This window comes from Pinus tabuliformis, chromosome 9, assembly GCF_031772625.1.
Source record: "Pinus tabuliformis cultivar Carrire ecotype Pingquan chromosome 9, CPIR1, whole genome shotgun sequence".
Lineage (NCBI taxonomy): Eukaryota > Viridiplantae > Streptophyta > Pinopsida > Pinales > Pinaceae > Pinus > Pinus tabuliformis.
In genome coordinates this window covers 380719409-380736793 of record NC_142307.1, presented here as the reverse complement: position 1 = coordinate 380736793, position 17385 = coordinate 380719409, and the positions used below count along the sequence as shown (strand labels likewise).

The window sequence follows — 17385 nt, the reverse complement described above, 5'->3', positions numbered from 1 at the left end:
ATGGCAAGGATCTAGTAAATTGGATACTTCAAATGGAGCAATATTTTTATCTACATGGTGTACCACTATTACAAAAGGTATGTATTACATCTTCATATTTAGAGCCGGATCAATTTTTATGGTATGAAGGGCTTTGTTCTCGTAAACAACTTATTACATGGTCAATTTTCACGGAGGAAATGATAGCACATTATGAGGATACAAAGAGCAACACCTTCTTTAGAGCAACACCACAACAATTGGAAAGAGTAAAAGGGATTTGTGACATACTGGAAAGAAAAATTATGGAAACCAGGAAGCATACCCCTCACAACTATAAAGATGGAAGTGTTGTTTCTCCTAGCCTTCCACAACCTGCAAGGGTTACACCACAACAATTGGAAGAAAAAAGAGAAAAAGGGCTTTGTTACAATTGTGATAGCAAATGCACAAAAGGTCATAAGTGTGCTGAGAAGAAATTATTTTACATAGAATATGAAGAGGAGGAAGAAAAGGATCAAGAAACATCAAAAGAAGAAGATATACACCAGAACCCCAACCCAGAGAAAGAAGAAATGAATCAGACCATATCTTGTAAAGCATTGGCAAGAATTACCACTCCTCAAACTCTCAAGATAGAAGGACATATCAAGAAGAAAAAGGTGAAAGAAGTGAAAGATCACATCGAGAAAGAAGAAATGAATCCAACCATATCTTTTAATTCAATGGTCGAAATTACCACTCCTCAAACTATCACGATAGAAGGACATATCAAGAAGAAAAATGTTCAAGAAGTGAAAGATCACATCGAGCATCAAGAAATGAATCTGACCATATCTTGTAAAGGATTGGAAGAAATTACCACTCCTCAAACTCCAGAGATAGAAGGACATATCAAGAAGAAAAAGGTTCAAGCAGTGAAAGATCACATTGAGCATCAACAACAAGTTCTCCAAATTTTAAAGGATAACGCCACTTCAGTGCAAAATGAAACGAAACAATAGCTAGATCAACATCGTAGTGAAAAATGTTTTGATGTAGGTGATTTGGTATTTTTACTGCTACATCTCAAGCAGGCTATTTATGAGAAGGAAATGTTGGCAATACTACATGCACTTAAAAAATGGCGACCTTACCGAATGGGAAGACTCTTCAAGGATGAGGATGTGGAAGCATTATTTTGTGCTATTTCTATTATCCAACTAGATTGGATAAATGAAGCAATGGATGAATGGAAGAAGGACGAAGAAGTATGGCCACTTATTCAAAAGTTGCAAAATATCCCAATTCAAAAAATATTGCCAAAAATTGAAGAGGAAGGAAAAATCATATTGGAACCTGGGGCAGTCACGGAAACAAGAACCTCACAACTACAAAATCGATCAATTTCAGAGTATCTCATCAAGTGGAAGAACTTACCCACTGAATATTCCACATGGGAGGACAAGAATTTTATACAGAAGCATCAAGAACTACTCAAGCGTTGAGGACAACGCTTTTTGAAGGAGAGGGGCATGTTAGGCCCCTATACTACTAGTGTAACCCCTTATTGTTATTAGTACAACCCACTTATTATATTGATGTACCCATGTAGTGCCCACATTGTTAGTATTGTTCCCCATAGAAGCCCACTATTGTTATTATTGTGCCCTTACATTATTATTGTTATGTTGGCTCTGATTATGTTATGATCCCTTGGACTCTTATATATAGAAAGGTGGTCTTTTCATTTGTATCATCCAAGAATTGCTCATTTATGTAATGTAAAGGAGGTTTCCCCCTCGAAGAGGCTAAATTGTAAGGCGTGGATCTCTCTTTTCTATCTTTTTGTGAGCTGGTTTCATAACATTTGGTATCAGAGCTTTGGATTCAAGGGTTTCGCTGCTCCAAACAGGTCATCGTGGAATTTTCGCTATAACTTTTTTTCTGTGACGTTTCAGAAGCTAAAAAAAACCCATTTGAGAAGAAGTCGCGTTGAATCTTGGGTCTGAATTTTAGATTTTTTCGCGCTATACTTGCAGAGATATGATTTGAGGAACTTGGTCTTTTTGCAGACTCCTGAATTACATTCCAAACAGGTGACCTGGAGAAAATCGTCATAAATTTCTCTCTGAGCATCAGAGAGAGAAAGTTTCGTCAAACTTGTGTTTACTATCCATCTCGATAATTGATTCCTCCTTATCCACCTACCTATTGTCCACCGTTGCATAAATCCGAGGAATTCTATGGCTAACATCCCCAACTATCTACACCTCCTTAACATTATAAATTTGATGTCTCCTTCCCTAGTATAGTGGAAAATCTTTCTTGAAATGATCTTTGCCACATGTCCAACACTGCAATGGTCCCCTACCATCACCATCTTTCTGTTTCTCTCCACGATGCGACCCATGTTGGTTCTAAACTACATTGAATTTCTTGTAAGGAACCAAATTTTCTTTCCCACCTACATCCTATGGTATTTCCTCTTTGATGGCCATTTTCCTTTAACTTTCTCATTTCCCTTCAAGTTACGCTTAGGCTCATCTTTGCGCTTTGACTGCACACAACAATGCTTCAACTTCTGAATGGCCTCCTCCCATGATCTAGGCTTGTCACACTGAATCTGGCCTTTGTATGCTACTGGTAGCCCACTGACGAATCTCTTAACCTTATCCTTCTCATCCTAGAGGTAATTTACATATCTTGATAGCTCCAGGAACCAACTAGTATACTCATCTTCTCTCATTGAACCAATCGACAAGTCATAAAACTCCTTAGCTTTGTCAACATGTATGTCTATGACAAGTACTTCATCTTGAAGTAACTCTCAAACTCATCATAGATCAAGTCATCTTACCAAATACGCTTGACATTATTTATATCCTCCTACCATATATTTTCTTTTCCTTTAAGAATAAAAGTGGCTATCATAGCTTTCATGTTTTGTATATATCTATACAATCTGAATATTTTCTTCATCCCAAGCAACGATGCTTCTACATATTATGACTTCTTTATCATTCCATCTAATATAGGAGGCTTGAATTTGCTGAAATCCTCCATAAAGTACTTACCCCTTTACTAAGGATGATGGCGGTGATGACATAGAATATGTTTCCTCGATGAGGAACTAGACCGATGACCATACATACGAGTCCTCATGTCAGATGTGTCAAGTGATTTTCCACCTGTAACTGCATCCCCTCTATCCCACGTGTATCCATGTTAAGACCTATTACCATCGGTTCCATTACCCTTTTCTCCTTGCTCTTGACTGATCCTCAATTATCTCCATTTCTACAATTCTAACAAGCTTTGAATAATCTCTTCATTGACCTCCATATTCTTTTCTTGAGACATTGCAAGTATTTCTTGAGCCTCGACCAACCTCTCATTGTATACTTTACAACTTCTGATCTTTGCCCTCAAGCTCCTTAATATATTTTCTATACTAGGAGAATGTTCATCTCCTTGCTTCCCAACTGATCTCTAGGGAGAGTCACGAGAAATATACTCTACGATTTTGCTCATCATCCTTGATTCTCTTCTTCCTCCAAGTTTACCATGTCGGATAAACCAAATATATACCAAAATCAAATCCATACCTCATTGATGTTCACGGAAGGCTTATCTCATATGCAACACTAGTCCACATTAGCATGTCCATTTATAATCATAAGCATATCCATATAACATCATATCAACACCATGCATGACCATACCAAATATATACCATGACCCCGTGCATGAGAACCATAACCTTGAAAAATTCAAACTTTTCCCAAAGAGAGTGTAACCTGCTCTGTCACTACCTTTTAACACACCTCCTCTAACATCTACCCACTTTAGCCAGCTTACATAGGGTGAACATGAGATGCTAGGCTACTATGGTATGTCTCAATCTCCTATATCACCTTAAGGAAATGGAGTCGACATGACAAGACGTTGTTGACTTACCTTAGGTACCACAAGATCTCTCAATGTAACCCAACCCCTTCATGTGTCCAACTCGTGAGACAACTAACTTTTCCATCACCTAGAGTCCTAGTTTCTCTCTTGCCATGGCCTGCATGTGACTATGGGTTCTGAGTCTCTCCCATAGGCCTTGGTCAGTGTCAATGTGGCATTTTATGCTAGCGTTGTGCCAACCTCTACCCATAAAGCTATGAAACTTCCTTAACTTGTAAAGTACATGAAGATAATGCTTATAAAACAAACACTAGAACCAACACTCGATGTGACCATCCCCAACCGAGACTGACATTATGTAAAACATTTGATATATGTGCAACCTACAGGTCATGAATGGAAGTCTGAACATAAGGTATTGAAAATGTATTTGAGGTTTAACAAGGAGGGTCATTACCTTATCACATTAGCTGTCATAACACTAATTAGGTCATGCATTCATTATTATTTCACTTACAAGTAAAAACATGAAAATATCCATGAATGAGAACTTTCATATAACCATGCTTATAACGAAGGGTGGCTAACCATCTAGGTTGTCTACTATTCAGATTCGGTTGGTCAAAAAAATATCTGAACCCACTATGATCACTCGTCGATACAAATTGTCTACCAAGAAGATAATTCCTCCACATATTCAAGGCATAAATAATAGCTTCCAACTCAAGATCATGAGTTATGTAGTTCAGCCTATGCTCATCCAATTTCGTGGACTCATAGCATACCACCTATCCCTCTTGCATAGGGACTCCACCAAGTCCACATGTCAGGTGTGTCGAGTGAATTTCCACCTCTAATTATGTCCCCTCTATCCTGCTTGTATCCGGACTAAGACTTGTTACAATAGGCTCCATTACTCTTTTCTCCCTACTCTTGACTCATCCTCAATTGACCATGTTTCTACAAATCTGACAAGCTTTGAATAATCACTTCATTGACCTCTATCTTCTTTTCTTGAGCCATTGCAAGTATTTCCTGATCCTCAACCAATCTCTCATTGTATGCCTTACAACTATTAATCTTTCTCCTCAAGCTCCTCAATGTAACGAGAACTATACTCTACCATTTGGCTCATCATCCTTGATTCTCTTCTTCCACCAAGTGTACAATGTGAGATAAACCAAATATATACCAAAATCAAAGCCATACCTCATTGATGTTCGCAGGAGGCTTATCTCATCTGCAACATGAGTCCACATTAGCATGTACATGTATACTCATAAGCATATCCATATAACAACATATCAACATCATCGATGACAATACCAAATCTATACCATGACCCCATGCATGACAACCATAACCTTGAAAACTTCAAATGTTTCACAAAGAGAGTACAACCCGCTCTGTCACTGCCCTATAACGAACATCCTGTCACATCTACCCAATTTAACTAGCTTACATGGGGTGAACGTGAGATGCTGGGCTACTATGTTATGTCTCAACCTCCTATGACGTTAAGGAAATGCAGTCAACACGAAAATACCTTCCTGACTTACCTTAGGTACCACGGGACCCATAGAAATAACTGAACCCCTTCATGTGCCCAACCCTTGAGACAACTAACTTTCACATAACCTAGAGTCATAGTTTCTCCCTCACCAAGGCCTCCATGTGACTATGGGTTTTGAGTCTCTCAAATAGGCCTTGATGAGTGTGACTATGGCCTTTTATGTTAGTGTTGTGCTAACAACAACGAGAATTAAGAGTATTTTCCATGGATGTGGCTTAGCATCTACTCATAAGACTATGAAACTTCGTGAACTTAAAGTACATCAAGAGAATGCTTGTAAACCAAACACCAAGACCAAGACTCAACATTACCATCCCCAACCGAGAGTGACATTATGTCAAACACTTGATATATATGGAACCTACAGGTCATGAATGGAAGTCTAAACATAAGGGATTGAAAACATATTTGAGGTTGAACAAAAATGGTCATTACCTTATGACATTAGTTGTCATAACATTAATTAGGTCTTAGATTCATTATTATTTAATTTACAAGTAAAATTATGAAAACATCCATGATTGATAATTTTCATATAGCGATGCTTATAACCAACATGTAGCAAGATAAACAACAATAATACAAGAGTCATTAAAGCCACATAATAACAAGTACAATTACTAATCAAAGGCAAGATAAACCTAGCTTTTATTAAACATAGCAACATCCAACGAGGTTTTTGACTTCCAGGTACCATTGGACCATGGATTTGTTGAGCCAAATATTTCCTACATCCAATCACCCTCACGTGATATTCCAAGCATGAATTTGGGATCTCATGGGATAAGCCAATCTGCAACAAAGAGGGGAATTGAGATGTTAAACCACCTCCACCATTACCATACAATTTTCTCATGGGTTCGGACATCACAAAACCAAACATAGCTTGGAAGCCTCCAAATTCCTTCACCATCCTTGAGGAAGCTTCCCTTCTCCACCGTGAGGCTTTAACGTGTATTTTAACATTATTAGTCAAGCAATTCCTATGCCTTTGGGCATTTTCCTAAGTTCGTATCACTATGGAGTATGAAACGTTCAAGTAGTCCAAAGCTCAAAGCGATAAAGAAAACCATCCATCACACCATGGATATCAAGAAATATCAAGGAAAGGCTAAAAACCGGTGTCAAAACCCCATAATATCCATGCCATCAACAACAAGAAACCAAATATACACATGGATATTCCATGCATGCCAAAACCAGCGAGGAAATCATACTTGTGACCTCTTAAGTGCAAGTGTTCCCATTGAAACTACTTGATCGAACATTTCCTTGCTTGATCTATGCTTTCCTTTTCTTTCCTTTTCTTTCCTTTACTTTCCTTGTCCTTCTCTTCTTGGTTCTCTTCTCCACTCTCAAACTAATTCTAATAATGAAGTGACAAAGCTGCAAAATGATACTCATGTCTTTTTATCATTCATGCCTCTATTTTTTTCATTTTTCTTAATTTTCCTTCAATTTTCTCCTAACATGAAACCTCTCACCTTTCATCTCCATTTTCTCCTAATTTCCATTGTTTTCATAAATAAAAGTCAAAATTTCATCTTTACCTTTCCAAAGCCTGTGACATTACCCTTTCCAATTTCCCCTTAGCCATAAACACGTCAAGTGATGCCCACTAGGATACCTTGCCCAACATTGAGCTTGGAATAAGTGTCCCATGACCTTTGTCTTATTTTTCCTTTATTAACATTTATTACATGAACGTTCAATCCCCACCTTGTTACACATAATCAAGCTTATGGATTAAGGAAAGACCAAAATTTTGCTGCACACATGAAAAACAAAGTGAAGCCATTGTCATAGTAGATGCTATTGCCTATATATTTTTTTTTAGATAAATCTAAAAGCAAAAGGATTATCATTACTTTTGAGTATACCAAAATCTCTATCACATTAAAATACACAAGATATAAATAATAGGTATAAATTAAAATCCGTTTTACAATATAAATTAAAATAATAATTTTGTAACAATACTCTAAAAATTTAATACTTATAATATAACAAGATTTTTAATTGTAAATATTCACCCCCACTATACCATATGATAGAAACATCTTAACCTCATATCTATCAAAGATGAAGAGGAATCAAATCACTCATTGTAAACAACTTTTGAATGCAAGAATTACACCTCTCTTTTAATTGCAAAACAAAGGTCCACAGGTCAACAAATTTGATGGCCCTTAATAGATGTGTGGATAATATTGTTAACCATGGTGAGTATTGATAATATATACTTTCATCCCTATTTATCTATAATAAGTATGTTTTCATTATCAAAAGAAAATTATATTATTTGTATTTCAGAAACAAAATACGAGGCAGCTTTGTGAATTTTTTTTGGATATTTATTTTTGGCTTCACAAATTGACCATATTAGCCCTCTTCTCTTGAAGTGGGCCCACATACTCAAGGCATGCATTATAAATATGGATCTCCATATACTTTTGATGCTCTTCCACCCCTCCCAAGAATTTGAACTGATCTACAAGTGATAATATCCTCCAAGTATACTAAAGTATTTAGAGTAGAACAAAGATCAAGTAGCAAATTGAAGGCAATTGAAATCTTTTGGAGATGGTTCAATTTATGTGTGGTTTATCCTTGCTTGGTCAAAGTATATTCGAATAAAGCCTGAAAATAAGAATGGTGTGTTTCTATTTATTTCAAACTTTCTGAACCTGACTTCAAAAGTCCCAGTACAGAGTATTCAGATGAATGAAGATCTTAGCTTGATTTGATACTTCAATAATAGATAACAAATTTTTAAAATATAACATAATTGGTTAACGCTAATTGAAATAGAGCCTCATAACAATCAACAATTTAATTCTTATTTTGAAATGTAAATGACAATATCTTAAACGGAAGAGTTTCTTAATTTTTCATTATACTAGATACAGTAAAATTTTCTCAAGCAATCTCTTGCAACTATCATAGCAATATTTAAGATGAAATTTTTCTACTATCTTATTGCTATTATGGTGCAAGAAACATGCAGACATTGAATAGGATTTGAATGAAAATGATGACACAAATTCTTATATAAGTGTAACAATAACAAATAATTTCTCCAGTCTTATCTGGCTATTACGGTGTAAGACATTGCATACGATTTGGATGAAAAAAATAACAAATCCAATAGAGCGACTTAATAAAACCACGAGTGTTTTGGTTGAGCAGATATGTCATAGGAGTTCGGCGTTACTGAACCTACTGGTAGATTCGGCATAACAGTGTTACCATAACGAGGACCACTGTCCCTCCAAACCTTTGACTTCGAGTCCTATAGCTCTCGATCTCGCAGGGAGTCGGTGAGATAAGTGAGACAGCAGACACCATGAAAGGTCATGTACTGGAGGTCAGCAGTGGCTTGAGTAGTTCAATGACAATCTCGCAGTAATTGTTATGGGTGGGGAGAGGGAACATCGGAAGCGTCAGCATGAAGGAGCCCACTGCTGTTAATACAGCGCCATTTGAAATTCCCTCAGGTTGACGTTTGTGACATTCCCTCTGCCACCCATGACAACTACCCCGACGTCAGAACAGCACATGAAAGATTGCACTATATCCTTGACCTTTCATCGTATCCTCTAGCATTCCACGCGGCGGACCCTTGGCTTGTTCCCGGAACCTAGAGGCCTGCCGCGCGGCCTCCTGGTCGCCCCAGCCCCTCCGTCTACCGGATTCTCCTCATCGGCCTTCTCGGTGTCAGTGCTATCACCCTCAACCACGCTCGTTTCTTCGCCCCACCATTAGCGATATTCTCTTCGGATCAAGTATTACTAGCATTTGCACCAAATGTTGCAAAGGAAACGCCGCAAGGCATAAATTGAGGAGCAATGGCAACATAGGAATAGGAAAATCTAAATAAAATGCAGAAATGTGCATAAATTGAGGAGAAATAGTGACATAGGAATATGCAAATCTAAATAAGATGCAGAAATGTGCATAAATTGAAGAGCAATGGCGACATAGGGATAGGCAAATCTGAAAAAGATGCAGAAATGTAACAATCAACATCTGGGGACATTTGTCCCCACGTCGCACCTCCTTTAATAAAAGCTCTGTCACGATGGTGCACATGCAAGCCTATACAACTTGTACCAAATTTCAGTTCAGGATTGCGTTGACAACAAAGAGCCACCTAGAAAAATTCTTTGTTTCTGTTTGAGTTAAAACTGTTTTCATGGCGTGCACCCAGTTTGGATACCAGCTGTCCAGGAGAGCGCGTTTCATTGTATTTTCCTTCATTTCCGGTATAACCAGAATCACCACTGGAATTCACATGGAAAAACAATTCAGTCTCTATGAACGCCATTAAATGCAATACACATATTAGATATAGGTGCAGAGTCTCTATCATCTCATGTTGGCAGAAGCAGTAAAAATGATTTCAATTATTGAGAAGTAAATCAGTCATCTAATCCAATCTAGCACAAAATTAACACTCATGGCATCCATCAACATCATGGATTGGTTAAATTTGCAGGTATGGATCCTCCCATATTTTGATATTTCAGTCATCTAATCCAATCTAGCACAAAATTAACACTCATGGCATCCATCAACATCACGGATTGGTTAAATTTGCAGGTATGGAACCTCCCATATTTTGCTATTTCTTGCTATTTCGTGACCCTTCACAGTTTAAAAAATTGATATTTTATGGACGTTGTAATAATAGCAGCCAATCAAATTTGAAATGAATTAATACAATCAAACAGAATATGTAGCCCACATTCTGTCCAAATACGATTTGCAGGTTCTGGATTCATAAACCAAAGAAATTTGCAGGTCCAAAGGATGCTCTTTGAAAATGCTTCGATTGACTTTGTAAGAATGTTGATATTCATTTGTTATTGTATTAAAAATGGCTTATTCGAGCATGTGAATCCTCACTTTGGGGGTCATCATGTCTCTTACATATGCAAATGGCAACTGATCCCGAGGATCGAAGATTTCTAATTCATTGAATAACATGCAAGAAAATAGCTTTATTGGAAGGGTGTGCTTTCTCAATATCAGTGCAGTATCAGCCACATCTGTAATGCGAACAACAACACACAAAATCAAAAAATCAGTTACAGAGAGAACCAACCTCAAAACAAATCTCAGATGCTATCACACTAAAACTTCACCATAATTGAGCAAAGTTGAGTTCTCATACCACTGCTGTAGGAAGCTTTTCAGAGCTCCAAGGTAGCAAGCCATTGGCACAGTAATTGTCCATTTGATATCTCACAGCTACTTTGCTCCTCCACTTTCTCCATCTGACTATAAAAATGGCTTCCTCCATGGTATGAGTATCACAGGGAAACGATAAAGAATACCAAATATAAACAATTACCTGGGAAAAGCAATAAAGGCCTTGTGTGTTGGGGGCACTGAAGGAGAATTTTCAATATGTCAGATACAAAATATATCCATCCCATGTTATTAATTTATATTTGCACACAAATTAGAAACTAATTAGAAGCATATGTTAACAATAACATAGACAAACTTTAATGTACATTTTTCTGAATTTAACAATAGTATTGGCTTATTAGATTCTGTTTGGAACAACTTAGCAAATGAAACTGAAAATTTTGGGAGTTTTATATGCCATTTATGCTTTTTATTTACCTTTGTTCTGCTTGTGCATTGCAAGTATTAGATCAAACTCTTTAAAGTCTGTAGGTGATATAGAAGTTATCTCTATTCCACGTTTCTTGGCTGCATTCTTCATCTTGGGATCTGCAGGATCGCCCTTCAAATAATTTCAACATATTAATACGTGATACCTATTTATTGCAGTATACTACAAAAAAATTTAAAATACCAATTCAATTAGCCTTGACCCATGATAAGCTGGAACCTACTTCATTGTAGTCAATAGTTGCAGCAGAGTCAATTTTGAATGCTGATGTCAATCCCCTTTTCTGCATAGCATCACGAAATACAGCCTCTGCAATGAGACTCCGACAAATGTTGCCTTCCAAGAACAAGAATAAAAAGAGATTATTTTCCTGGAGAGATTAGCAAATATTTTTTCAACTACTTAAGATATCTAAACTTGCAATGCTTTTATCATCCCCAATTGCAACAATAGGAGCCGATAACAAATCATTATCCTTGACAAATCAGATAATAATTTTTCCACAGCTAATAATCATTATCCTTCTTGACATTGATATGCATCACGGCCCTGAAAAAGCAATCATGAGCATTGAGATATCAACGGTAACTGGTTACTAGAATTTCTGCTTTGTAAAGGAATGAAGTAATGCATCTAGAATTTCTACTTTTAAAGGACTGAAGTAATGCATAACTCTACATGAAATATTTAGTTACCATGAATTGGTAATTATTCTACAAAGTTTTTATGAAGAAGTTTATAGTGGATACTATCTCATGTGATTGTTCTTTTTGTTCCATTTTCTACTGGTAAGTTGAACTCATGATTAAATATTAAAAAATGTGTATCATTATAAACTCAACAACTTATGTAAACATGAAGCAAGCTCACGTGTTTAAATAAAACTGAAATGCATCACTCAGCACTAAAAACAAAAAGATGGAAACCAAATCCTTGGCCCTGGATTCCACTAAAATGTTTCAGCTAGATTTAATGACTAGAGACACAAACATTGAGTGCAGAGAGCATAATGAGCCACACTCCTTGGTGACCAGCTCTGTTTTGACATGAAAATGACAACCAGAAACACACAAAAATAATCTAGAAAATACATACTATGGAGAGACCTTATGGAAGCAGTAAATTGACCATTGAACTTAGAAAGTTTAGGCAATTGGAAGTAGCAAACAAAGTGATCATGTCAAGAGTCAGACCCTTGTTTCAATGGCCCTCCGCACACGACAGCCTTTGATTTGATTTCTTCCTTAGAAGCAGAAGGCTTATTTGATAAAGGATAAGCCCTAGTCCATTAAGATTGATCATCAAAGCATCTACTTTCAGGGGTTGTATGATGGGGAAAATAGTTGAGACAAAGCCAAGGCCTTTCTGAGGTGAGATTTCCCTTCCCCTCTCTTCCACATCCAAGGCTGGGCCTTGATGTAATGCTCCAAGTTACTAGAAATAACTAGAAAAATACTAAATACATCAAATATAGAAAGGCAGTGTGGCTCAAAAGTATAATAATGATGAGACACATCTACATCTCTTTAGAAATAGGAAAATATCTCTTAATAACCAAAATATTGAAAAATCATACACAATTGTGTGAGAATGGCTATAATAATCTCTTGTATATAGTAATTAGGCCCTCCTTATTCATGAGGACCTAGTTCCCCGTTAATGTACCATTTCTTTATCTTGTGTCATCATGGCAAAGTTGTACCCTAACTAACAACCTCAGCTGCCCCGCAGCTTCCACCCAATAAAGAGTTGGCATTTAGCCCCTAGACTCCATGCTAATTTCTCTAGCAATTTTACTCAGATCAGATCTGGTTTTATCGTAAAAAATGCCAGGATTTTGTCAACAGTTGGTCCTTAAACAGCAATGAAAATATTTAATAGTATTTTTGTGCTCGATATAAATATTTAAGGCTGTTAAAAATATATTATCATAGAGTTATTGTCGGTATGACTATTACTTACCTTGATGGGACTTTGAGAATCTGAAAACGTGTAGAGAACCGCAAACTGAAAGCTCTTGGATAAACCAAAAATATGTCATAGATGGAATGGCAATGGGCATGATAAGCAGCATGCCTATTGTGGCAATCAAAGCTATTCTACCTATGAGTTCCAAAATAAATCTAAGCATTGTTGTTTGATAAAGCTAACACCACTAATAGTCCCTGGGCAGCTCAATCGGCGGTGGATTTCCTATAAAGTCTTATGTAAAGTTTGCGGTCCAAAATACTTAATTAACTTTGTGGACAGTGTGTGGGAGCGTGCATATATTCACCTAAAAGTTATAGTGGTAGTAGTCACAATTGACTCCATGTCATGCGAATTCAAACCTGTACTCGGCTTAGTTGTTGATTCCTTTATATATATATAAGCAGCTGCTAAAACACTCTGATGATGTATCAAGGATCTAACAATGATAGGACAAGGGATAGCCATGCGGGTCTCTGCGTTGCAGAAGAACTTCAATAGAATTTAGACAACGAGGCACATAAGAATAATGCACAACCTTTAGTGTCTATGTCTTTTTGTATTTTTGACAGTTGGTTGTCGGTAACTAGCTTAACGGGTTGTAAAGTTGTTCAGTGATATCCACTAATTCTGTAAGCTTCACAATAGCAAGGTAAGGATGAAAAAATCCCCTTACGAGCACCTTAAGCTAGTTTGAAACTCGTCAGAGAGATGGTTGTCCAATTATGGACAAACGATGATAAATATGTAGCCTATCGTAGTAATATCATTTTGTACAAAAGTAGCCAAATGAGCTATCTTAATTGTATTGCGGTTCCACAACGTTGGTTGTTACCCTGCATTAGAGCAGTTTAGCCTAATTGGTGGATTACATATATTTCTGTAGTAACTGTGTACTAAATCTCATCGGATGTTCAGGAAAACTGAACATCCTAAGTTTTAATAATCCTTAAATTAGAGGTATATATTGCAGTCATTTTTTTCATGTTTGAGCTGCACGGCTTTCAGCTCAAACTTAAATCTTTGATTATCAGGCACCCACCCTGCCTTGAGAGGTCACACCCATAGCATTAATAGCCTAAGGGGATATTGATTCACTAGTGAGGTTGGCGAAGTGTTAAGCTGTCCCCCAAGCTTTCTCACTGTTGGCTACCCGATCCATATGGCACCAAGGAATGAGGCTAGGTGCAGATCTCAAAGGATTTTAACAGAATAGTTATCCCTTAGACCCGACACCTCAGTCGGAGGATGCAGCCCCTCACATCATGTTTCTTCTTGAAACGCTCAAAAGGGTAGAAGAAAATTTCTATGTCCTAACCGGACGTTCGCTGGTATTCAGGCATTACTAAAATTTGCTCTCTGCAATCATTGGGTGCATTTTATGACTGTAAAAATCTCGAGTGCCAGTTTAATATGATTTGTTCTAATAGAAACATAGATGAGAAATTGGGTCTGGGTTTTTAATAATATAGAAGCTACAAAGAACCTAGCTCCTTTAGTTGAATTGAATAGAACTACAAAAATTTAGTTAGCTCAAGTCAGGCATGATACAGAGAATTATGCTTGGCTTCAGGCTTTGGATCTTTAGTGTACAATATACTATAAGCTTCTACAATTGGATGGCTGACAATAATGGTAGACGTTATGGAATCATTATTTCGAACAATGACCGATACCGAACTCACTCGTTGAATCATTGGATGGATGGTACTCACCAAGGCAAACAAAGAGAACTCCAAAAGGCTTGAAGGTTGCAGATGAATCAGACGCCATGGACCTCAATGCTTCTCTTCGTCCTCCTCATGCTCCTCTTCATCCTCCTGGTCTCCTGCAAGTTCGGATTAAACCTCCAAACTTTTGGCCTGAAATGAGATGATAAGTTGTGCTAAAAATGGGTGAATGTCATACATTTGTTTTATAACTATAAATTCTGCTTCATCATTACAGAACCCACCCTTCAAATATTGGCATTTGCTTGTTGGAATATAGAGACATTCATGGAGTCGCAAGAGCAGAGCCAAAAACCTCATGTCGCAATCTTCCGTGGGTTTGGGTCGGGCCATCACATCCCACTGCTCGAGCTTGCAAAGCGGCTGACTGTGTACCATGGCTTTTCTGTCACCTTCTTCACCGCCATATGGATGGACGACTCTCCTCACCACACCCTACCATCTTCGTCAAGGGACATGATCCGCTTCATAGAGCTCCCTGATGTTCAGATCGAAGGGGATCATGCCGAGATGAACATTTTTGTACGCATACCCTTACTATTGGAGAAAGCTAAAATATTAGTGCAAGATGCTCTCACATCCTTTTCGTTTACTGTCTGCGCTTTCATAATCGATTTTTATGGTACACCCATGTTGGATTTCGCCTCAAATGAACATGGAGAAAACTCAGGTGAACAACATGCCGAATTGAGTGGTAACTGCCTAATTAACGCAAGGTGGAAGCGACTTGGCTGTAGATAATCTCTCTGTTGCAATTCGGAATGGCTATAATTGGCTACAAACTGCCATTGCATTACCTCCACGCTTTTTCTCTGCTTTTGTCAAACACTAATAATTGTAACCCTTGCACTATCAGAGTTTTATAGAGTTTAACAGTTGCAATTGCAAAAGAGGTGAAAAAGGACAACAACTCTGAAATAAGACATACAGAGAGAAAAATGTCTGTTTCTGGAGATACAGGTAAAGAATTCCCGGAGGAAAAATTAACTGTTTCTGGAGATACAGGTAAAGAATTCCCGGAGGATTTGTTGAGTGAAATTTTTTCACGCTTACCTTTTCTGAGCATAAACAGGTTAAGGATTGTTTGTAAACGCTGGAATTATCTGCTCTCCAACCAAAACCAGGTATTCCGTGCCCCTGTTTTTTTAATAAAACGTGAATGCTACAATGGTGGGAGGGCTGCAGAGCTGTGGTGTGCGGAAAGAAATTCAGTTTTGTTCAAACGTACAAACGCTGGAATTATCTGCTCTCCAACCAAAACCAGGTATTCCGTGCCCCTGTTTTTTTAATAAAATGTGAATGCTACAATGGTGGGAGGGCTGCAGAGATGTGGTGTGCGGAAAGAAATTCAGTTTTGTTCAAACTTCCGATGGAGTTTCAACCATTTCGTTTCAAGAACTTTAATCTTTTGCCTGAGATTCCTTCCAGTGATAATATCTTGGGTATGGCTGTTAAATCTGGGGTTTGCTGTGTTTGTGTCAGTGAAATCTTATGCTGTTACCATAATTGCACGGAGCATAATCTCTATATATGTAATCCTGCTATTGGGAATATGAAAAAACTTCCAAGGCCTTCACCTTGGATCTCTCACCTCAGATTGCTGTCCTCTCTCATCCATCCACAGACGGTTTCTTTTTTCATTGCGGTTGGAATTCAACGATCGAAAGAATCTTACATGGAGTGCCAATGATCGCTTGGCCTCTCTTTGCTGAACAGAGAATGAATGGCTGAACAGAGAATGAATGGCTTCCTTCTAGTGAAGGAGATGAAGGTGGGCATTGAAGCGTAGAAGGGCGCAGATGCATTGGTGAAGAGAGAGGAAGCGGAAAGAGCGGCGAGGGAATTAATGGAAGAAGGGATGGCAGAATTGATGGGAAGGCTCATCATTGAGTGACAATTGTCATTGACGACATTCCAATAAACTGAACCGTTTACAACATTTTTCACCGATGATTTCATGGCTGGAGTTTATTCCATCGTCTAACAATCGATCTAAGGGCTCATAACGAGACACCGCGGCATGGAGGAGAGTTCCTTTCAGAGGGAACGCCTTATGGCGTAATTAAATAAACATATAAATTAACTTAAAAAATAATTCACCATTTTATAATATTACACATAGAAATAAGATAGATGCTTAAAGTTTTATGCTTTCTCTATTAATTGGAATTGCGCTCATTGAAATGTTAAATATAGGTGAGTCAAAGATACTCTATATGCTTTACCAATAAATATTACAACTCAAACCTTATTTAAACATGCAAATCTGATTAACTGAGTTGACAGTGCACATTTGAACATGAAACTGAAGTGAAAGTGTCACAGGAATGCAAATCTGAATATGAAAACTGACTTCGGAGTGTCACATTGTCTAAGAAAGAAAACCGGAGTATGAAAATGAAGAGAAGTGTAAAAATATATACCCTATAAAGCTATAAAGAATATGAAACTGAAGAGAAGTGCAAAAATATATACCTTATAACGCTATAAATAATATGAAACTGAAGAGAAGTGTAAAAATATATACCTTATAACGCTATAAAGAATATGAAACTCGAGTGAAGTTGAAAATTTGAATATAAAAATGTCAGTTTGGT

The 17385-nt window shown here is 37.4% G+C and overlaps 1 protein-coding gene across 1 annotated transcript; it reads right to left on the bottom strand.

Moving 5' to 3' along the window:
* Positions 1 to 10729: 10729 nt before the first annotated feature.
* Positions 10730 to 14831, bottom strand: LOC149148753 (uncharacterized). Its single transcript, XM_089442268.1, has 4 exons — positions 14735 to 14831; positions 11314 to 11426; positions 11078 to 11201; positions 10730 to 10836 (listed from the first exon to the last, which is right to left on the bottom strand). The coding sequence occupies exons 1-4, from the start codon at positions 14829 to 14831 to the stop codon at positions 10796 to 10798; spliced, it is 375 nt and encodes a 124-aa protein (XP_089298394.1). The 3' UTR covers positions 10730 to 10795.
* Between the last annotated feature and the right edge of the window lie 2554 nt (positions 14832 to 17385).